General features: G+C 37.8%; 1 protein-coding gene across 16 annotated transcripts in view; it reads right to left on the bottom strand.

Annotated features, from left to right (window-relative positions):
* Positions 1 to 24,662, bottom strand: part of ADD1 (adducin 1) — a 66,643-nt gene that overhangs the window by 29,063 nt on the left and 12,918 nt on the right. For 15 of the 16 annotated variants that reach the window (XM_074865633.1, XM_074865626.1, XM_074865630.1 and 12 more), the window contains exons 2-4: positions 5,686 to 5,898; positions 4,251 to 4,413; positions 2,974 to 3,125 (exon numbers count right to left, since the gene is read on the bottom strand). In XM_074865633.1, the coding sequence (XP_074721734.1) occupies positions 2,974 to 3,125; positions 4,251 to 4,413; positions 5,686 to 5,880 (510 nt within the window). In that variant the 5' untranslated portion in view covers positions 5,881 to 5,898. Of the gene's footprint in view, positions 1 to 2,973; positions 3,126 to 4,250; positions 4,414 to 5,685; positions 5,899 to 17,447; positions 17,679 to 24,662 lie in introns of those variants that run through there. The other variant, XM_074865627.1, reaches the window with a different exon arrangement.

Below are 24,662 nucleotides of genomic sequence, written 5' to 3'. Positions count from 1 at the left end.
AAGATATAAAGTTCTTCCCTGTGACGGTGGTGAGACACTGGACCAGGTTGCCAGAGAGGTTGTGGCTGCCCCCTCCCTGGAAGTGTTCAAGGCCAGGTTGGACGGGGCTTTGAGCAACCTGGTCTAGTGGAAGGTGTCCCTTGTCCCTGTCCATGGCAGGGGGGTTGGAAGTAGATGGTGTTTAAGGTCCCTTCCAACCCAAACCATTCTAGGATTCTGTGAAATAGAAGTTTGTGAGAAATCGCAAGAATCTGGCCCACAGATCTAAGACATCTTGATGCTGAGAAGGGTTTCATTGCTGATGCTGGTGCCTGTGAGACATCTGTGAGCAGTACAGCACACTTGCAGGTTTTCTACCAAGTATCCTGACACTCATGTTTTTGCTCCTTTGTCCAATTCACACAATCAGGAGCTTATAATACAAAACCTATTCTGACTTCAAACCATGCACATCTTGGGATGCATCCATTTAAAAGTCTGTACACTGAAAGGTACAGGACAGCTAGGTTGTTCACATGTGTCTCAATGTAGAATTAAAAGGCTTCAAATGTTTTACTGGACATGTAAGACTTTTGCTATGAATCTACAGGTTTTGTGTTTGTGGTTTTTTTAATGCTTTTAAAAATTTTGTTTATGAGCTCTTCATTTCCCCAAGATGCAGCTAGTTTATGCTCCCTCATGTCTTCTACTACTTGCAACATTAAATACATATATACTTTGATATAGTTCTATTGCAAGGAAAAAAAATTCTAAAGTAGTTGATCAGTCATCCAAAAGCTTCTAATACAAATCTAGCTTCCTTTACAACAGCTGGTAACATGCTATAGCATAAGTGTTTTAAACCGAACCAGTTAGGTGAAGTTAACCTGTACTGGTATGAATAAAATAATCCTCCATTACAGAACTGTAAATGATCTAGAAAATCTTTTACTTATTTATGCAGGACAGAGAACAGGTATTATTCAAATTGCCCCAAAAGCTAGTAAGAAAGCTCAAACACAAGATAAACAAGTAGCAAGACTCACCAGCCACCTTACTTTAGGATCAGATCTAATAAACAACTCATGCCCTCAAAGCAAACCACGACTTGGTGAACGATGTGAACCTTCTGTAAACCTGTAATCCCAAATTCTGCCTAACCTTGGAGGCACCCAAGTTTACTCTACATTACTGTACTTGCCATGAAAGCTCTTGATGCTCTGTAATTCTGCTTTTGCATCAGGACTGCACCAGTCTGAACAATTCCACACACAGCAGCTGTCAGTGATTGATAAGGATCCAGAAAAGCAAAGATGCTCCACCCAGCTCCCTGATATGCCCAGATTGGCTCTCATATCTTCACAATTCCTTTCTCCCCTAACACACAGGTTTATGCCCCTCACAGAAGGCTCATGTATCTTTTCTCTTAGTTGAGAAGTACACTGGCAGCTTTTAACTTCAATGCAATCACCTAGTAATAGAGTATCCACTCACAAAAAGCTGAAAACTTTGAGCCAAACTCCAGCTCTGCACAAAGTGGTACATTCACCACATTACAAAGGAGCGCCTTACTACCACACTACTACTTAGTATATGGAACAAAGACAAGAGTACCTTGTAAAAAAACCAAACCAAAACAAAAAACCAAACAACCTTGCTCTGTATCAGCTTCTGAAAGTAAATCATATGTACTAGTGACCTTTCTGAATGCTATTCACTGGAGGAGTTTGTAAAAGACAGGTGAACTACAACTTGTGATTGCTACTGACAAACCATTAACAAAGAGCTTTCCAGTACCACTTTGCCCTTCAAAACTATCTAAAATACTTTCAGAATCTCATACTCTGAGTGCTCTGACCGTCTTCTACCTCAACTGGTATCACCATTATCTAATCTTCTCATGCTTCCCCCCACCAAAAGAAAGCAAACTTGAGGCATTCCACCCCAATCACATGCCCTTGCCTTAATCACTTCCCTAGGCCACCACTCATTACATTTACCTTTTTATCCAAGCACATAAACATTCCCAGGGCTGAACTTTACACTAGAAAGCCATCTCCAAATCTGCTTGCCTAGTAATCTTTTTATCACATTAATGTGCCTCTTACAAAATCAATTCTCCTGGCAGCAGCACAGAGTTGTTTACAAGAACCATTATGTTGGATATGTTCCCTTACCAAAGGGGCCAAACTATCTAACCAACACTGCCTTGATCCTATGCCTATCCATATCATTTATCATCTCCATCGGTTCCCAAACAATATACCTCAAACTCTCAAAAAGCAGTAATAATAAAATTATCATATTTCATTCAGACTGCAACTAGAAGAACTGAAAATACATAAAGGACAACCTCTACTATGTAGAAAATAAAACAATTCAGCTCTGTTCGAAAAACAATTGACTGGGTTGCACACCACAGCTGTGACTTTACTCATGAGACTCATGTTGATCATTCTTCTGGCATATAAAACCTCCTTGATTTGACCTCCTTGTCATTACTTTTATGGATGCCAGCAATTACTCAGTCATGAGAAAAATTCTTGGCACACTGCATTAAGCTAAGTAGTTTGTTCATGTTCAGAAACACTATGGTTTCTTTTTCAAAGAGGCTGGTACCTTGAATTACAAAATTCAACTGAATGACTAAGAAGATATTTTAGTACTTAGCAAGAAAACTGAGACATGACCTTGCAGAACAATACATACAATTATTCAAAGCATGTAAGATACTAAAAGACTGAATCTTTCAGGCATCTTAATTTCATCGTAAGAACTTTCATGTACACCCTCTTAGGACTCTATTCAGGCTGACATCCAAGCTGTTCCAGTTCTTATTCTTGAGATGCAGTGACAAATCTCTTCACTATTATACGGCTTTCAATGCCACTTTGCTCCTCTTCCAAACAAAGAGAAAATGACAGAGAGGGGAGGGAAGCAATTCTCTTGTATGTTAAAACAATTGGTTCAGTTATCTGTTGATTCAATACTCACTGTTATATGATTGTAAATAAGCTGAGACCAGCCAAAGAGATCTGCTAATCTGTAGAAAGCCGCCAATTTACACCGTAACAACTTCTCCCCTTTTTCATAGGCAATGGAATCTGATCCTCTCAGATCATTCACTGGTGTCACCATGCCAAGACCTGAAAAGGAGAAGAGGTAAAAAAGCACATGGGGGATTGCATTCAACACCAGTTAAAACTTAACAACATGCGCTGCTATTATAGTTGTTGTTCTTACTAGTTTATATCAACATATTAACCTAAGAAATGGATAGCAAACTTTAATTACTGTAATGCCATATTTTATATTACGCAAATATAATGACAGTCTCTGGCAAGGTCATTTATCTTCAGTAGACTCAGCATTTGTTTCCTTCCTTAATATTCGCTAGTGCTAAGGTGACACTGCATTCCTTAGCAAAATATTTTCTCTGTCAAACTAATGATTGTCTGTAAAATACAACTTCATTGTTAAAAGGAAAATGAAACTCCAAATATTGCACTTCCTGATACATGATTTGGCATCCCTAAAAAGGAGAATTACCCATCTAAAAAGATACACACAGGTTCATTTAATTAGGAAAAATTAAGTACAAGCTAGAGCAAGGAGGATTATGGTAAATAATTACAAATACCGTAGTTCTAGTTATAGTGCAATTAGAAATGTGGTTAAAAGTAACTGTGATAAAGCAGAATCAGGCCATGCTACAGTCTAAACTATAGATTTATTTTGTAGAACAGGCAAGGATTTATATTATCTTAACATAAAACCTGTGTGTACATGCATTTGCACATTTTGGTTTTTGTTTTCCTCCTTTGTTTTCCTTGCTGATGTTTCTTGTCTATAGCTTCACTTCACAGGAGAAAGCTGCAAACAGTATTTCAATGGCAAAAATAATTAGTTTCTAAAGACCTTCACTGTTACTAAACTACTAATGAGCACTGCGTTTTCCTGCAGACAATCCATGTGACAAACATTAGCAATATTTAAATCTTCACATTTTTAAACTAGTGCAGACTTATCAGGTTTGCTTTCCAATTTAGATATCACATTTGAAACAGCTTTTGATATAAATTATATACATGAATCACATTGCATATCACTGTGGCATTCAGAAACTAATCGATTCATTTTATGTTTGCAATGCTCCCGTAAGCAGAAAAGGACAGCATTTGAACTTCACAGCACTTTTCATTTCATTCACATTGTCATTTTAAGCCTTTCAAGAAAAAGAATGTAACTATTATAAATTAAGGTGCACTCACTCATGTTTAACGCAGCCATTCCGCCTTGTGGTGCTGCAGGGTAGACATTTGGTACATTCGTTGTCATGAAATCTGCTATCTGTTGTAAAGCCAATAAACCTGTTGGGTTCTTCCCCTTCTTAAATTGTTCCTGGATCATAGATTCCAGTTCTTCACAAAAAGCCTAGCAACAGGACATTGCATATTGTAAAGCGTGTTCAAATGAGCTTCAACCCTTCAAACACAGATTCTTTTTAGCACTCGGATGGAAACATCTTATACCTCCTCTGAAAAACAGCTCAGGGCAGAATTACTGAGTGCATAATGTTACTTGAAAATGTTGCTCTGTGGAACTCCAATGATATGAGTCACTTATTTTTTGTGACTGGAAATTCCAGCATTCTCTCTTCAAGTAACACCAAAACTCATTTAACCTACTAATAGAGATTTCTGGAAGAAGCAGGATGTACAATCAACTCTAACACAAAACGTGAAAGGGAAAGTAGCAGAACCATAGAAGAGAAAGAAAATTATCGGTGTGGCTCATAGGGAACTGAGAGCCCAGAAGGCATCCAGGAACACAGGAAGGAATCGCCATTGAATTTTTAAAATATGTTTAAACAAGGGGTGGTTTACTTCTTTCCTGGTTGTTTTTTTCTTTTCATTTTCATTTTGGGTTTTTTTGGTTTCAACTTTGAAAGGAAGAAAACAAGAAGATTTTTTTTTACTATTGCTGGTAGCTGTTGCTTTTGATAAGAACACTGGAATTTGTACTGAAAGAGAAGTATTCCAATCTTTAAGTGACTCTAAATAAAATGGGTTGATTTCATGCGGAAAAACTAAATATACCACTACATCTCTATTCTTAATGAAGCTGTGTCATGGAAAGTTTTGTATCTAAAGTCACCCATCAGTTACTACAGAAGGAATAAATGTTATGAGAGAAATTTTGTTTTGTGTACTTTCTCCCCGAGGGAAGCATCTTCAATATTAAATGTCAATCATTCATAGTTTATTATTGTGCACCCATTCAGAAAGAGATTTATAAAAATATTTTCATATGTCAGAATCATGCATGAAAACCAGCACAGATCTGCCTTGTATAAGCTACTCTTAGAAGTGTTACTAAATTTAAATATTTAAATGAACACTGAATATATGAAACAAGTGAAAAAATGTCTGACCAGAACTAGATGAAATATGATGAAAAATGTCGACGATTACATAGAGAATTCTGAAAGCAAGACTGAGGAGCTGTTTCATGAGTAGACAATAAAAATTCAACCAGATAATGTGAGAAAAAATAGGCTATAATTATGATGTTTTAGAAGAAAGGTCAACCAGACAAAAGGTTAAATTGACCCAAGATAGCACAAAATTCTCCAATTCCAGATGGATATTAAAAATAGAGATAATAAATTTATCACTTTCAGGATGGAACATATTCTTCTCTTACTGGGCTTTGAAGAATCATGGAGACTCTCTTCTTCTGTTCCATCATGTTAAAATCCTGGCGAAGGTCAGGTGCCATATTCCTCTCTCTCAAATAATCTGGATTATTTTCATCAACTCGATCAAAATACCTCTCTTTATGAGGGGCTGTTGTTGGAGGTGGTGAAGTCACCACCCCCACACCAGAATCACCATTCATAGCACAGTTTTAAGGAACCTATGAAGAGGGGACAAAGAAGAATAATAAATAAATCAAGCAAGGAAATAACTAAGAACTTTGTACATGTTTCTTGTTTCAGAGCAACAGTTCAAATCCATTTAAAATTAGCATGGCTTCCCAAACACAGAAACTATATTTGTGCAATTGGATAGCAATATTTTTGAGGAGAAAAAAATATTTTGAAATACAAGATCAGAAAAGTAGGCTAACGTATATGAATAGTCAAATATACTACATTATGTACATGCTACACAAAACTAATACAAGAGTTCCCATTTAAACTACCTCCAGTTCTTTGAACTGTCTACACAGCTTGATTTTCAGAAGCACTGAAGTCCTTCAAACCTTCTCATAGACAATGACAGAGAAGTTCAAGACATATGAGTCTAAAACCATTGGTTTTGTTTTTGTTTTTGTTTTTTTCTTTTTTACTTAAAAAGTTAAAGCAGACATATACCAATATTGCACAAATCAGAATTTAAATCATTATGGAAAATAGGATATTACACATGTTCATTAATACGAAGAATCAACCCCACCAAAACATGCTCAGATTGCAAACGCATTTCTGGAGACAAACCCAGAAATACTGACTCTGCAAACTGAGGCATACTTTTCACAAATTTTTTTTTTTTTTGGTTCATTCAACATGCACATCACTACATTAGCATGTGGGTTTTGGAATCTGGAATGCACACACACACACAATCCCCACCAGGGTTCATTTTAGTTTTGCATATTGTAATGAGCAACTGCATGTAACTACTGGAAAGGCTGAAAACTCAGCTGGTATTGCTCATACACACATCCTTCTTTCACTCACAAGAATCCCTTTGTGTAACATTATTCCAGTTTGCTGGGCACAATATTATAACCTTCATTCCAAAATCCTTTTTAGAAGATTTTTTTGAAGCCTTCCACTGACAAACAACTAGTTCAATAAAGCCACCCTTGCAACACCTTGAGACTCAAACCTCCGATTCCTGACATATCAAATTAAAATTAAGCTCCTCTTTAATTATTACATTAGAAAACAAGTTTCAAAACTCAACTAGTTTCTTATTTCAGAATGAACAAATCACTGAACTGAGATAGCTGAACACAAGCAAAGTATTCTCCTTGACTCTGCAGAAGAGGATACAACAATCAAAAAAATCTATGTTAGCACTGAAGACACTCGAGTTTTAGATGCTCAGTGATTTCCACCCACTGAGTTGCTACAGAAACACACACAGACACCTCTGCACTGTTTAAAGTATCTCATTTTAAACCAATCAGTTTAGGCTTTAAAAGTCATGGTCAAATCTTTTCCTTTAAAGTAAGCACATACACACATCTTGATTATTATAGCTTCTTTTAATTACTAGCTTTCCTCCACCCAGGAAGAAAAACAGTGTATAGTGAGAAGAAATAATGCTTTTTTCTGCATGGAAAACCTTTTAAGGCATTAGACCTAGAAAGTTTTAAGCAAGTGAAGTTATAGCAAAGGACCCACCTCTCCTGTGACAGCTTCAGATCCCTAACACACACCCTCTAAGTCCTCTTCCTCCTCACAAACTCCAGCCTGCACCATCTGCCATTTCATACCTTAAAAATTCTTTTGAAGGCCCACTAACACTTTCCACAACACCTCTTCTGAGCTCTATTAGCTATCCTAATGCCTCTACATCCAGGTTTTTGTTGAAAAATGACAGCTTGCAGATTCAGAAATATGGCTTTTTCTCTTAAAGTAATAGCTCACTTGGCCCAATCTAAGTCTGAACTTCACCACCCTCTGCTTATTACAAGGTATCAGGGTGTTTAGAAACAGTGCAAGGGCAAATCCACAAATAAAGACAAACTGAACCACTCCAGTAGTTCAGAATTTATACTGCATTCTGTTGGGTGTAGCCCCAAATGTGTATTTACTTTAAAGCAAGCATGGGAAAACTATCAAGTTTGATTTTACCACCACCACCAGAAGAGAACAATGGTCTGCTCCTGCCTGCTGAAGCATTCAACTTCCAGAATATATTTAAGTGTCACGTTGCATCTTGTGTATATGTGTATGTGCAGTGTTAAAGAATACACACATCTGCAAACATAATTTTGCATTTAATTATTTACACTAATTCCATCTTACTTTCAGAGTACCAAAAGCTATTTCCAAACAAATTGCATACATTACTTCACTGTTTCTTACTCACACTGGAAAGAGGCTGGTCCCTACCAACCTGCACAGGCAACATGAAAATGGGATCACAGTGTCTTGCCAAAGTTGTACTGTTCCTTCACCCAAGTATAAGATGGCATTCAAGAAGGTCCTGGGAAGCTATTACTACTTCACCACTATGTAGTGGCAATAATTGAACCGGAATTCAATGTTTACCATTAAGTGATCATTTTATATCTACGGTTAAATAACAATTTCATAGCTCAGTTTTGTAGATACCCAAAATTAATGGCATTCCCCTCCAAGACCTAGTAATTAACTGCTTCAACATAATTGTAATAGTAATTGTTTATTTTAATGGCTGTCAGCTACTGATGATAAACGTATTGATTTTTGAATTAGAAACAGATTTGATAACATTTTGCACAAGCCATTGAAATTTATTTATGAGTTTCCTCAGAAGACCCTCTGTGAGTAAGGCATGATGAACTCTCCAGTTAAGAGCTTCAGTAATATGGTCTGAACACTTACGCTGAACACACACTGGGGAATGGCCAATGGTTCTATAAACTGGAAAGTCACACTGAAAATCACAACAGGCTGCCCAGGCAGTAAAAAAAGAAAAAATTAAGACCATCTTCACATCCAAAACTCTTCAGTACAGACAGTTCCTTTCCAATGTAGCGCACTACAGCCCCAAGTAAGATAAGCTGTAATGTCAAAGGACTTTTTGCTATGATAAGTGTTTTTATGTGAGAGACTGTTCTAACACAACTGTGTCAGAAAAAGCCACACCCTTAACTGAAAAAGCCACAGCTGGAGAATGTAAGTGCATAAAAAGCCCTTCTCTTGGAATCAGCTATTTTCAAATATAAACAGTCAGAGCGAACAGCATTTATTACTGGCGGGGGGTCATAAAATCCAAATCACACTTTACAGTAACTGAAGCAGCTAGATCCAATTCTTCTAATACGCATGTACATATAAATCCTAGAAACTTCAATAAACCACCACATCAGATGAGAGCCACCAAGCCAACTCGTGGCATATTGTATTTATCACAGAGCATGCATATGTGTATGCAATTACTATAAACAGGTTGTTCATGAAATACATTTTTTGTTAGAAAACCAGCTTTATAAAATTTATAGCACATTTACAGATACTGAGAACTGTTTACAAAAGACATTCTGAAATTTGTATTAGTATTTCAGGTAACTTTTATCTTTCAAAATCCCCTTCCTCCTCATCCTCTTCTAACCCAAGAAGAGTTTTGTCACAGCATTCACCTAAGAGCAAGTGGTAATACAGAGTTTAGCTTAAACAAAGTATGGAAGTTTTAGAACAGGAATGCCATAAAACTGTTCACATTAACATCCAGAAAAAAGAAAAAACTCAATTTTTAAAGAGCTTATGTTCCTCAGTACTCAATCTAGAGAGTTAGATGATACACATATAGTTAAATAAATTTAAGGTAAGACAGTAAATAATACCCAATAAGAATCTACAATATCTTAAGCACATAAAAAATCCAAACACATAAATCTAAAAAATTATATAAAGTAATTTTTAAAAGTAACATTGGATTTGGCCTGGCATCTCACTGTAGTTAATAAACATATTTAAACCTTTAATATTAAACTAATTCCAATACCTGGAAGTTGGGACAGATCTAAGTATTTATGCCTCTGGTAGTTTATAGGTTTAGTGTTTCTCACCTGAATCAGCATCATTATGAATATTACAGGAACCTTGATTTAAAATGTCTCACAACAGGTACACTAGCAGGGACCAGCTAACTACCCTTCTTCGAAGAAATGAATTTTTCCAATCACTCAAAGGTTGGTTTTGTTTTGTAATAGCTTGCAATGTGTTATTTTTTGCTCCTCCACACCCAGAGGAAATTCTTTTTACTAAGGCTGCAGTTGATGGAATTTGACCTAATCTAAGGGCTCCGCTGCCACCGAAAGGCTGAGCACATCTCTTCACACCAATGCAGCTTTAAGTCTGCTGAGGCCAATTCAGAACAAAAATACACTCTAAGAGGCAGGAAGGAGGTTGTGACAAGAAGACAAGGGAACCTAAGAGACTTCTAAAATTTAAAATACACAACCAACTCACAAGACAGCAAGAAAACCCCTACAATTATTAATATATTTTTTTTTTTTAAATTTAGGAGAGTTATCTGATCAAAACTGTAAGAAATCAAGTCATTTCAGAGAAGAAAAAAAAAAAAAACAAAACCAAAAACCTGCCCTCTTCCTGTACAATTTCTCTGTACAAAATAACATGCAAGCAAAACATCTGTATGGGATCTTGTGTCAAATTTGCAAAGTAAATGAGCAGCACGCTTCTTCACTGTCAATACAATCCCAGTCACTAGCAACAAAGATTGAGGTTACCCATTTCCAGAACATATAGCTCCTGAGACCTATTTTGACAATGCTATAGTAATTTGCTTTGCATCCAATTTTTTTCTGACAGTTCTTCCAACAAGTTATCTCCTCTCAGACTTAGTGGCATAGTTCTGGTGTAACAGAGGTGAAAACAGATTTGACAAGAAGTTACTGGGGAAGGGACAAGGGGGTAGCACAACAAATTAAAATAACCTGTTTTCTTTACCGTTGTGCAATTAGCAAACACTCTTTGAGGAGCAGAGTTAGTCAAAAGGCTCATGTAAGTGACAAGTCAGGCAGTGTGCTGGCAGGAGGAGGGAGGGGAGCTCTATTTCGGGTGAAAACAGAAAAGCATGGGGAAAGAACAGAGAAAAGACTAATTTTATGGCCCAGGAAAGAGAGTCACAGCGACTGTGGAAAACTACAGAGCTGAAATTACTGCACAGGGAAGTCATGAGGTGACAGGAGGGAGGGAGGGGAAGGGAAAGGGCTGGGCAGCACTGGTGTGGTGCAGCACTGCAGGCAGCAAGAAATCCAAGAGGTAACTGAGCCATTGCAAACACACTCAGTTCGCGTGAAATTGAGTCGGTGGGGAGATGGTGAGGAAGCAGAACATCCATCTATAGAAAATAAGGTTTCATTATCATTTCGGACCTGAAAAAAAACTTTATAAATTCGCACTGTTACCACTTCACTCAATATTCTGATACTTTCTGTATTTTTGCTAGTTTTCCTTTACTTTAGAAAACATTTGCCAAATTTGCTCCTTAAAAAATTAATATAACTTTGTAATAGGGAAATTATTTATGATTTGCACTACAATTTCCATCATTTTCAATGAGAACATTTTGGCACCAATGACACTGGATTTGTTCTTGCCATTTCAAATGTTTCCTACTGAACTTTTAAAAGGAAAAGCTGGCACTATCTTAGGAAGTCTAAGAACAAAGAAAGTAAATCATGACTGTACTACTTACTAGACAACATACTTAACTTCATGAACAATTATTTTCTTTTTTAGCAAATGCTCCTAGCTCATGCATCTTCAGAATTTCCTCTGCTCTTTGTTTTCAAACAGGAAGAGACTATTTCACGAACAAGAACGGTTATTTATCTTGTACTGAATGCAGGCACCATCATCTTGCTTATTAACAGAGATGCTGCAAGTTAAACACTGGACTCTGAAAATGTAGAGAAATCCAACAATAAGTTTATCTGACCAAAAGTATAGTATTTTACATCTGTAATGTCATGCCTCAGTACCTATGACAGCAGTTCAACAGATTGTATTAGAGAACAAGAAAAAAAAAATAGACCAAGTGCCAAAAAATTACTTTGAAATGCACCTACTCTGTAAGCAATTATTTCCCATTTTTACCTTCTCCAAAACACTGAAATCAGAGAATCAGAGCCTAGCACAGTGGGCTGTGAGTGATCACAAGGTTACATAAAGAACTAGCAAAAATTTATTTGGGTAAACTTGAGACCTCAAACCATATGCAACAGTGAACATTTATATCAGTTTTTAAGACACAGTATTACTTGTGTACTGAAGCTCATCAACAATTCTTATTATTTCCAATACTTACATTTAAAAAAAAAAAATCTCTTGAAATGGGTAATAACAAAGAACAAAGCTAGGGATCTGCTTCAAATTAGACGGAAACTTCCAAATATTTATGAAGGGCAAGAATCTATGTAACAGAATTGTCAAAACAGCAGTTGCTACGGGCCTTTTACCATATCAAATACCAAATTGCTTTCTGATTGCCAAAAAAGGTTACAAATTTCTTTGTTTAAAAAAACAATGATCACTAAAAATTGTTTCATTAAGACCGTATACTTATAAGATTAAGTCCTTCCTTAACTGGCACCCTCTGACTGTACAGAAAAATTACAGATCCTGTACTTAGAACAGGATGAATAACCTAGAATAAGTTAGAAGGGGGAAAAAAAAAAAATAAAAAACCAACACATGACACACACCCCCACCCTCAAAATCCTAGAAATTATATGACTTCAGAAACAAAACACCAAAGCCTACTTCTGGTATCCTGCTAATAAATCAGACTTTCTAGGCCGCTGTGTTAAGAGAACATTTAAGGAGCCACAGGTGAAGCACAGCAATAACTAAGTCAGGTTGCAAGACGATGTAATTTTTGTCTAGCTTTACCACAGCCAAATGAAGCTGGTGATAGGGAAAAGCCAGCTCAGATTCACCAAAGGCAAATCATGCCAGACTAACCCCATCACTTTCTACAACAAAATAATATTTTCTGTCAACACGGGGAGAGCAGTGGATATTGTTTACCTGGACTTCAGCAAAGCATTTGACACTGTTTCCCACAGCCTTCTCCTGAACAAACTGGCAAGATACAGATTGGGTGGGTAGTCTGCAAGATGGGCACGAAACTGGCTCTCAGGCTGCACTCAGAGGGTGGTGATCAACAGTTTTAAGTCAGGCTGGCAGCCTGTCACAAGTGGAGGACTCCCAAGGATCCGCAGAGGGATCCACACTGTTCAACATCATCATAAACTATCTTGATGATGGGATTGAGAGCACCATCAAGTTTGCTGATGACACCACACTGGGTGGTGAGGTGGATGCGTCAGAAGGCAAAGCCATCTTACAGAGAGACCTGGACGGGCTGGAAGAGTGAGCTGGCAAGAACAGCATGGAGTTTAGCAGAGACAAGTGCAAGGTCCTGCAGCTGGGATGACACAACCAAAGAGCCCGGTATAGGCCAGGGTCTGTGTGGCTGGGGAGCTGCCTTGCTGAAAGGGACCTGGGAACCTGGTAGACAACAAGCTGAACGGGAGTCGGCAGCAACAGGCTGCTGCAGCCACGAAGGCAAATCGGATCCTGGGCTGCATCCACAGGGGCATCACTAGCAAAGAGAGAGACATGATCATCCCAACACAGCAAGCGCTTGTCAGGCCACACCTGGAGTACTACTGTGTGCAGTTCTGGTCTCCACAATTCAGGAAAGACACAGACTGGAGAGGGTCCAAAGCAGGGCCATGAAGATGATCAAAGGCTGCAGAACCTGCTCTACGAGGAAAGGCTGAAGGAGTTACATCCTTTCTCCCTGGAGAAGAAAAGGCTCAGGGGGAGGGGGGGGGACACAGGACGGGCTGATGACACATGACCTCATCACAGTTCTCCCGTAGTTAAAGGGTGGCTTCAAAAAGGATGGAGGCTCTCTCTTCACAAGGAGCCACATGGAGAGGACAAGGGGCAATGGGTAGAAGTTGTACTAGGAGAGGTTTCATCTTGATGTAAGAAAGAAATTTTTTTTACACTGAGAAAAAAATCAATCACTGGAAAGACCTCCCCAGGAATGTGGTGGAGCCCCCATCAGCTGGAGGTTTTCAAGCCACAAGAGGGCAGGATGTTAGATAACCCCATCTAGACCCCCTTTCCCATGACAGGTTGGTTCAGACGATCTTTCAAGATCCTTTCCAACCTGGCCTGTTCTATGATTCTACATAGCATAAATCCCCCCCTAAAATTTAAGCCAGAATTTAGCTGGGAAGATTCAGCTGGAATATTGTTCAAATACAGCTGTCTGAATCCTGCAGAAGTTTCAATATACATGTCTCATTATACGTAATTAAGTCCCTGCAAACAGAAAAGGGGAGAAGCCAGCATTAAAACTATAGTGGAAGGTAAGATACAGAAAGACAACTTCCCTCCTTTTAATAATGGATTTAAAACACCAAGAGTATCATACTTCTAGAAACAGTAATCATTCACCTCCCCTCCCTGACCTGGAAAAGCACTGTATCCCAGAGACTGGACTCTGTGGGAAGATGGGAATGCCACACACAGAGGACAGGGCAGCACACCGCGGTATCCCTCCCCTCAGCACCTGGGACTGGCCTCACTGGAAGGTATGGTTGCAGCCTATGCTCACCATTGATACCATTTTTATGTTAAATGAATAAATCGTGTTAGAGAGGGTTTTTGTGGGAAAGACCAAATTTCCAACAAACAGTTCATTCCAAGGTAATGAAAAATGGGAAGGAATCCCAATCTAAAAATGGGACTAGGAATAAGATTAAAAAGGGAATGACTCCTGAAACTATTAATTCATATCTCCTATTGACCAGGTCCCCAGTTTCTTCCCAGTCCTAGCCTTTTAACTCCACTTTGCCTCTTTAGACCATTTCCTTCTCCAATTTTCCTGCTAAGCAGTTTACACAACAAACAACAGAACTGCCATTTCTAGCCTCCAAGAATTTGCTAAAGACTACAGTTTCAAAGCAACTTATTAACCTTGCTTTCACTTCTTTAACTCAGTAAGTTAATCTACTTGTTTCGTGCACTTCTCATACAGCATTTCTGGAAATGTTCAGTACACAAATTCATGAAAGATTAAGGAAAGTGATAGCAGAAATCATAATATAGCTGTTCATATAACAGTAAGAAACTCTCTACATAAGTATCTTAAACCACACACACCTTAAGCTTTTCTGCTGAAATGTTAAGAGCTTCACAAATGTATTAGAAAATTTGCATGCAAATGACAAAACAGGAATTTCACCGATGTCTTTTGCACTTCTCCAGGCACAACGTGGAAGTACGAATTCTGCAAACTATCATATATTTTTCCACTGCCTCTTACCAGAGTAGCACCAATGGTCACAGGTGGTAATGGCAGTGAAGACACTTTTCCTTTCCCCTACTTTGGTGTCCATTAGCCCCAAAAATAACTCCTTACAGTTCAGTGAAAAACATGGGCTTCAGTGTTATGGTTCAGAGCAGTATCATGGTTTTCACATAAGTTTCTTTTATGAAGTTGCTCCAACACTGAGACTGAAATCTGGACACTGAACCTGGACTTAAGAGTCCCCAAAATGAGTCCTCAATTATACTGCCAAATAAAAATCTGCCAAATACCACAGAAGTTGATTTGTCTGCAATTTTACTTCAGAAATCAGAGTTCCAATTCAAATAATTACATAATTAATAGTGTAATATCACAAATCTCAATTTAACACAACTAATGTAAAGGAGTACAACTCGAGACAAAAATTAAGCCAGGATTACTTAGTGCTGAAAAGGCAAGATTAGAACTGAATTCAGGACCTGTCATAGATCACTGTGTAGAAATTGAAAATATTATGCTGTGGCCAGGTGGGCTACTGTAATTGTAAAACAAATAATATCAAGTAGAAAAATGATCTTCCCTAACTTTGGAAAAAAAAAAACCCAAAACACTACTAGAATATTATTTCTGGTTCTCATGTACATACTTCAAAAAAAGACATGAAATATCGGAGGTCAAGGAAAGGCTACAAAAATGATCCAGAGAGTAGAAGACTAACTTGTAAGGATTAGTAGCTTGACCAGGTTAACTGGTCATATAGTTAAAAGGCCCAAGACAGGGCCTTTCAGTCCTACTAACAAAAGTAGAAAGAGATTTAACACTTGGGAGTGAATATCAGACACATTTGCCCTTGAAAGAGATGGCAGCTTCCTAACCACATACCTACAATACTGAGTCAGTAACTTTGCTTTGAAAAACTTTATAAAATTCAAGTTCTAAGCCAACTTCCAGAATACCTTCTACTATGTGTCTCCACTGAGATCAGAGTCCTATCTGCTTCTGAAATCTATGAACCTGTCCTTCCTTCTTAGGCTTTGGGGAAAAATAAGTTCCCACATGCACAATATGCTCATGTTATCTGCAGCTTCCAAAGCACTTCTAGTATTCTAGCACCTTTTTTTTTTTTTTTTTTTTTAAATAGCACCTTCCTCTGCTGGAAGGTTGGTGACAGCTGGAGACTGAATGTCAGACAGAAGGCACAAGTACTCAGAGACAGTACCAAAAATCCTCCTTAATCCTTCTCCTGTGCTCAGATCAGACTTGTAATTAGGACAAATTTTTGCTCAGATCAGGTAGGATATCTCTTATTATTTTTTAATGATCTTCTGCAGTATGAAGTGCAAATCTCCTATCCAAATCATTCAGGCATAACTTACCTGGGAAATTTCAGTGAGAAAAACTACAAAAGTTCCCAAATACCTTAGCTTCTCTCACTGGCTTCTTCAATGCATTCAGCAGTTTAGCCCACTGAAGATGAACTGCTTAGGTTAATCTTTTTAAAGTTAACAGCCTGTAGAATAAAATGGGCTGCACCAGAGAGGTGGTCTCTCTATGCCTTATTGACAAAACTATAAAATTTGTTGAACAGAAAACATTGGTGACCAATATTTTTTCCAGCCTGCTTTATTGTTACATTAAGTTGCGTCTGATGTCACATAGACTCAGCTATACATGCCACTCAGTACTACATAAGTCAAGTCACTAATTTTCATTTTTATCCTCTAATTGTGCAGAAAGTATCTGAGGCCAAGACAGTGTAAAATTCAAACATTTTTCCACTATTAATATTCACAGATGGAAGCAGCAGTACCAGAAAACAAAGGTACATTTGTTTTTGCCATCAGGGTCATGAGTCCATACAAATAAAGAGGTTTAACCCAAATACCCCATATTTTTAGGTTTCTATGAACCCACATGCACTTCTCCAGACTCACGCTGAACACACCAATAAGCCAGTGCCCTCAGATTTCTGAACACAGGTCAAATCAGATCACCAAGGGCAGGGCCTCAGCTTTATCCAACAAGTATTTAGAAAGCTTGAGACAAACTGATCAGCACGTCTGACCCAAAAATGAACACTGGCCTTAAAACAGAGTTATAAAAGCTGCTAGACTTTTAATTCTAACACCGGATTTGCGGAAAACACTAATGCACACATCAGTTTCTCAAAGAAAGAGCCAAAACTGACCAAAGTAAAATTAGATGTTTAATTGCCGATGTAATAAATCAGGTAAGAAAGTTTCCATAATTTTCACATCCACACCTTTGAAATCAGATTTTCCTAGGAAACAACACCCTTAAAATCAAAGTCCCCAAACTCCTTAGCACTACTGCACACAGTCTCCCAGAAGGAAAGCCATCTGCTTACACAGAGGTGGCACTTACCAGAGTCTACTGCTGCTTCACAGAATAGCAAGTCCAGGGAGACGTGCAGTGGTCGCACAGGTGGCTTTATTCAGTAATGAGAACTAGGTCAGGACCTACAATTGAGGACAAGGTTTTACCATTGTCCATCGTAAACTTGGGGATGCCTCTGACACAGCAGGTCAAGAGGAAGAGCACATAGCACAGGCTCTTCCCCACAGCAGTGGAGAGGCTGTAGTGCTGCATGAGAACTGCGGAGTTTGTAAGCAGCTTTACCAGAAGGCAGAAGACTCCAGAGCTCTTTTGAATGCAGGACACAGCATGAGTTTCAAGTTGTCTAAAGGAAATGCTCTGGGTGCAAAGACAAGAGGAAAGAGAAGACGCCTTCTTCCCTCAAGATTTTCTTTCGACCTCAAGGTTGAGTAAAACATGCAAAATGAACAAGGCCCCTCCACTATGCAATATGACCACAGTAGCATTGTCTCACTTTGCTTATAAGGCTTTATAAGTAATACTTTCTGATGGTACTACCTATCCAGTGATACCCTTCTTTTTTTAAATAGAGTGGACATTCTAAAATTAGACATGAAAATCTACCTTTATTAAATGTTTATTAGGGTTTTCAAGAAGGTTATACCAGATCAGTGTCTGGGAAAAAACAAACAAGCAAAAAGACCCCACCCACATACCCATCTGCTATCACAGATATAAAAACCCTGAAAAACTTATGTTTAAAATTTAAATTATCTTTAATGTTCACCACTGTTGAAGCCACTCAGAATCTATGCTTTCAGAAAGTGCTGTGAATAACAAAAGCTCCTACAAATGACAGAAGAAATTAAAACTCGTGTTTGAACAGGAACATAGATACTTCCCTGATACTTTAAAAATGCAAGACATTTCAGTAACTTTTAAGTATTCACATCTAAAATATTAGTATCACGATGCATAAAGGATCAACTGAAATGCAGAAGTGCATAGGCGAAGTGGCCCCATTTTGGCCAGGATCCAGTTATTTTCATGTAGACTGAATAGCAAGAGATGATATTTCTGAAACGCGTTGGCAATGAACAGAACAATGTCATTTAATCCTTTGAACTATTCTGCAAAAATAACTTCTTCCAGAACAGCTGGATGACATTCTGTATCTTTACTCAATTTACAGGCGAGAGAAAAGTACTGACAGTGAGAAAGTGAGTCTTTTCCCCTCAGTTACACATAAATAGTAAAACACAGCCCTAGACTTGTTAAAGCTACAATTTCACTTTATGCATGCATGAGAGCTATTTTATGGGTTTGGTTGGGGGTTTTTTTTCAAGTTAATTCAGGTTAAACACTGAAAACATCTCTCAATCTAGAGTGAAGAATCTGTTGACTTACTCATTTGGGTACTACCCTCTGGAACAGAAGACTTCCCGGGATAAACCCTTAAATTGATCAGATACGACAAAAACAAAGACCAGGTCATTTTAGTTTTAAATATAATTGCATTGACAACGTTAGAGCAAATCTAGATGCACTCACTGTATTTTCAAGGGTTCAAGTCACCCATAGAAATTATGACAGACTGTAAACGACAACTCCACACTTTACAGTCTCAGTATACAAACCCCACAGATCACTAACAGTTAAGGTGGCATGCCCAGAATGCCTCCAAACTGCCTATGGACATGTATGAACAAAGACACCAAGGCACTGATCCTCAGTCTCGCCTCTAGTATGGAAAAGACCACATCTAAACAAAAATGTTCCATTTACCATTACTGCTCATTAAGAGGCTGAAAGTGGAATGTTTAAAGAGGGGAGTAGGAAAAGATTCTGCAGGGGTTTTAACCACAAGATATCTAAATGTGGAGACTAAACTTATTAGAATTAAATAATAAGTTACTTTATCAAGGAAGTCTATTAAGAAACAAATTAAGCACATGAATTATCAGCTTCTGCTTTACAGTTCGTTCCGATTGTGCAAACAAAGCTTAGGGATTTATAAAAGAGTTCTGCAAAAAGTACTGCAAAATCAAAATACTCTAGTTCAACTTCTTCATTCACCACCATTATTAAACCCTAATAACAGTTCTTACACATCCTGATTTGGAGACACATTCTTATTGAAGCAAGGGCAAATTAAAAGTGCATAAGCATATCAGTTTCGCTTTTCAGGCCAAAATAAAGTATTACTATGTTCCTTACATATTACATTAAGGAACAGTGCCACTAATGTTAGATTGTACTAAATGATATCTATTTTTGTTATGCTAAGACATCCCATTCATTAGTTTTTCTTGTATTGGTCTGAGCTCCTGCTCTGAGGTACAAGGCCTTAGGAGAGAAAAAAAAAAAAAAATCTAACTTACCTATCCGTCAACAGTAATAATTAGTTTTCAGAGAATTTGACATACACCCCCCCCTTTTTTTTTTAAGAACTTACACTTATGCAATTTTTATCTGAATCAGAGTTAAACTAAAATTGTCTTTTTTTAATACAATATTCCATTTTTGTTGATAGATTTGTTAAGCAATGACATCATAAATCTTAAGTAAGCTTTTCAGGAAATGTTAAGAAAGGTACAAGCGATTAGCATAGCTGCTCCAAAAGATCATGAAATCACAAGAAGAAGGATGAAAAGCCTAAGTAACCATGTGCACCACTACTTGGCAACAGAGCCACAAGGTGAATTTACTATTTCTTGATTAATATATCTATAACTTTGGAGATCCTACAGCAAATGCTCAAGAAAAACATCCTGCATTATTATGAGACTGGTTGGTTGAGATTTTTGAGATGGAACTAACCTGAATATTCATGACTAGATGGATGAATTCAGCCATTATTTTCTGGCAGAGAATCCACATAATTCAGAAATTGCTAGTGATTAGAGAGTGTGCAGGCATTATGCTGGAACCAGCAAGTTTGATATGTAAGCAGCACAACTGTTGTTGATGGGTGTGTTACCAGTTTGAGCTAGAAGAGAGTGAATCAAAGCACATAAATAAGGTGGAGGCTAATATGAAGACTGGAGATCTCAAGTAGGCTTGAATCAGGCAGATGAAGACAGTAGAGATGTTGAATTTTTCATTAATTTCTCATTCACATTCAGCTGAGGCTTCTTTAGGTGGCACCCCCCCGTTTTTTTATAGCACTTCCCAGTTTTGATGGGCGATGGAGGGAAGGATGGAAATCCGGATAAATTATGAGACCAATTTAGTCTCTTGACACAGTAGAATTGGACAGAATTTAAAAAGCCTGTATGCAGGAGGAAACAAGTTTGGAGAATGCAAGTCTAAGTATTACTTTTGACATAAACCTTCCATATGAGATTTCATACTGCACTTGCACATAAAACCAGCTTGGGAATGTGAGCCTCACATATATATTGTCATTCTATTTCCAAATTAAACAGCTAACAACCAAGCTTATTCAAATTCTAAAACCTCCTTTACAAATGCCTGATTAACCACCATGTAAATCCTTCAGGTAGATGAAAAATCTGAGGAAGACAAAGTGGTTTACACCATCCTTTATTCACCCCACACTGAAAATTTCTGGACAGTGTTTAGAATACATGCCCTATATAAGGGATATTAATATCTTCACAGACATCTTAAGAAGGGACAGTAAGACAAAGTTCATCCCATTACACAGTTCCCAAATCCAAGAGCATTCTGTTTTCCATCTCTCAGAATGCTCTTGACAACTTTAATCTACAGATTAAAGCCATATAAACTATGGATAAAAGTCTTACTGGAATTATTTTTCCTGTATTAGATTGTTGTTTGTTCCGTATTAGGAAACAGCATGTCAAGAAACCCCCATGAACAGTATTTTAGGAGCAACTAATTTCTGTTTTTCTTTTTCCCAGGGGAGCGTGAATGTGCTCCCCACCCCAAAATTATGCAGTCATGTTTCCTACTTCTGGGTAAACCTCAAGGGTCATGCACACCCACACGGTAAGAGATGAAACACCATGAGAAAACCATCTTCCTGCTCATGCTGCCTCCCTTGTCAGGCAAGTATTGCACAACTGACTATGGCTGCATAAATTAACATTATGCAAATCCAGGACTTATCTTACAGCTGAGATTCTCATTGTTTCCACCTGACAGTGGCAAAAAGATGTTATTTACTTCACTGTACAGGTTTTCAGAATCTGGGGAGAAATGCAGTAGCCCAGTTTCTCCAGTCACTGTAAATCATGCAAACACCGCATTTAATGGCCATTTTAGCAAAGGTACTTTCAGAATCACAAACACAGTTATCTACAGCAGACCAAACTTTAACATTCCAGGAATCACGGCCACTCTCACATTTTCTACTAGGCCCATTTCTTAATTTCTTAACTACAACCATTCCAGTCTCCATACGGTTATGTTATTCAACTGAAGATTCAACAGAATAAAGCAGAATGCATAAAACACAGAAGGACCTGCAGAAACCATGGCATAAAGATTTTGTTTGTACTGCAGGGGGACAAGGACTAATCTAAACCTGATACTTGCTCAGTTACTTGAACGGCTGTAGAGGCTCGCACACCACAGTCTAGTTAATTGACAGAACAACTCGTGCTCTGCTCTGCTGTTACAAAGGAGGCACATTTATAAAGGCTGCCTTCACTGCAGAGGCCAAACTGGACCTATTTACATTTTGGGTCAGAGTCTGAGACCCTACGGGACACACACCAACTCTCCCTCCTGCTCTTCCACACATACAGCTTTGAGAGAGCCAGCCCCAAGCAACAAGTCACAGTTCAGCCCCAAACATTAGGTAAAGACAGAGGTACACACTACAGTATCCAAAAAGTCACAATAGTTTTGCATGGCTAGAATGTTTTCCAAAACTAAACTAAAACCATTACTAAAACCAAACGAAGAAAACTGAAATCATGCTTCTGCGCATTCTGCACTTACTGAATTCAAGTCCCAATGTAAAGCATGAAAGGGTCCTGTTCTAAACACACCCATGCTTCCAGATTAAACTAAACACTATCCATCCATAAAGACTAACATCTTTAGGCAAGGATTCTTCTAGTTGACAAACTTTTAAAGATTAATAGTAGAAAAACAATCTTTCTACATATCTCTCATTGTCTAAAAACAAATCCACCACCATATTGTCTTTATTATTGATTTTTACTCAGATCCCTATCCAAGTGACTCTTCTTCTATCCATGTCCGCCATCTTCCAACATTACCACTACCAATAGCTAGAAAACGTTTAACAACAAAATACACCTGCTTATGTTTGCCTAGTAGTAACCAGAGACCTTTCCCCACTATGTTCTAAAAATTGCACCTAGCCAGTGTTGGGTTTATAATCCCAGAAACAGAAATTTAAAATAATGAACATCAAAGATACATAGTTGCATCAAATCAGTTGGTTAGACAAAGATCCTGAATAATCCACACAGCACTGTTAAAAGTACTTCCATTCCTGACGCAAGCTGTAAAATGAAATCTTTCTGGAAATCCTACTGCCACTATTTTATTGCTGAAATACCTATGTACAGTTCTTTCAAGTTCATTGAAAGGCTACTGGCATTAGAAATTGCAAAACACAGTGACATGCACACTGTATTCAAAGCCAGAATTCTAAACCCAGCTTTTACAGCTATTTCCCAAACAGCATGCAGTCGGATACATGCCAGCAGTTTCTGCCCATGTGAAGTCCAACTGATCTCAACAAAACCTGAGAAGTTGTTTTGCCCATCTCCTTGGAGAGCTGCTTACCAACTGCGTGGAATGAAAACAATAATCACTTCCATTAGAGCTGTATTGTAGCACTTGTTTTTACGACAGTATTATTTTATATGTAGAAACATGTATTTTAAGTCTTTGTTTCCATATTTTGTAAGTATATTATGCTTTCTCAGGAGTACAATATCATTTTGAAACTCTTCCTTGACAGCTATTCCCGCATGGTGCCTCCTGCATTGCTGAGCCTACACAACTGTTTGTGTGGTCATGCTGTGAGCTGGATAACAGACTAGGGTAGGTAATTTGTAAACAAGCTCCCCCATCCAAACCTGCAATCAGATCTCTTCAACAGAAGCTCCTGCCCTTAAGGGATTTCAATAGGATCTAACATGCCCGCATACTTAAATGCATACTAGGCCACAAGCAATTCCCACTTTGTTGGAGTTGTTCAGTAACAAAGCATCCAATGAAGTTTATGAAATTCAACAGAAATCCTACAAAAATGTATTCTGTAGAGCCGCATGATAAATGACATGTACTATCCCATTTTTAACATTAAAATGTTACCTTTCTATGCATATCCAGACAAGAACATATTCTATCATGTCTTTCCCAGAAGTCCCCACACAAGACATACATGCAGTCTATACAGGCCATTCAACTTCAGGTACCTTGGAGCCAGAAATTAGTAACTTCAGGTTTTAATTTTTTATTTTTTAAACCAAAAGTTCAGCATTTCTAATGCTCAAATACTAAGCCTGATGCTTATTTAGTCAACTGCCCCGATTTCATAAAGAGATTCTGTAGCATTCTCGTCTGTATACAAAGTTTCTGTATCTGCCAGAGTAAAAACCATTTGGGATTTTATAAGCAAACATCAAAACTTTGTCTAAAAGGGCAAAAATTGCCAAACTCAATCAAATTAGTGATTTAACTCTCCAAATACCCTGATTAACCATGGCCAGTACGCAATTTTAAGAACAGTATAACACGCACACACACTCATTTGCAGTGATTTATTGATTTATGCTTTACACCATGAAAAAAGTTACATACATTTTAACATTCCTTGTGTAACTGACATAAAATGTTTTATCTTACTTTGCACTGTGCTAAACTCTTGACCGTAACAATACCTCATAGCAGTAAGTCCCATGGGCTAATATAGAATGTGACTTTTTAAAAACAGTGCATTTTAAACATATTCTATGTAAAAAATCCTAGAGAAATCCTCTGTGTAATGTAATCCAGATTTTAAAAACTGTTTCTGACCTTACAGTATTATTTTTCTACCCTACTTCAATTTATTTTTCTCTCCTGTCTTCCTAAACGAAACCAACCTTAACTCTCTTCTGCCCCATACTTGCCCACTGTTTTCTTTCCTATTAGTACCAGATTTTACTATAGAATTTCAGAGCTCAGCTAACAATGAACAGGAAATACTTTAAATTCCACCCCCCATCTTTAATCTCATGAACCTCTAATGACCATCACTACAAATCAGATAGTTTTATGAGGATGTTCAATGACACACAATAGCAATAT

Source organism: Strix uralensis, chromosome 4, assembly GCF_047716275.1.
Source record: "Strix uralensis isolate ZFMK-TIS-50842 chromosome 4, bStrUra1, whole genome shotgun sequence".
NCBI classification, from domain to species: Eukaryota; Metazoa; Chordata; class Aves; order Strigiformes; family Strigidae; genus Strix; species Strix uralensis.
This window is presented reverse-complemented; position numbering and strand designations above follow the sequence as displayed.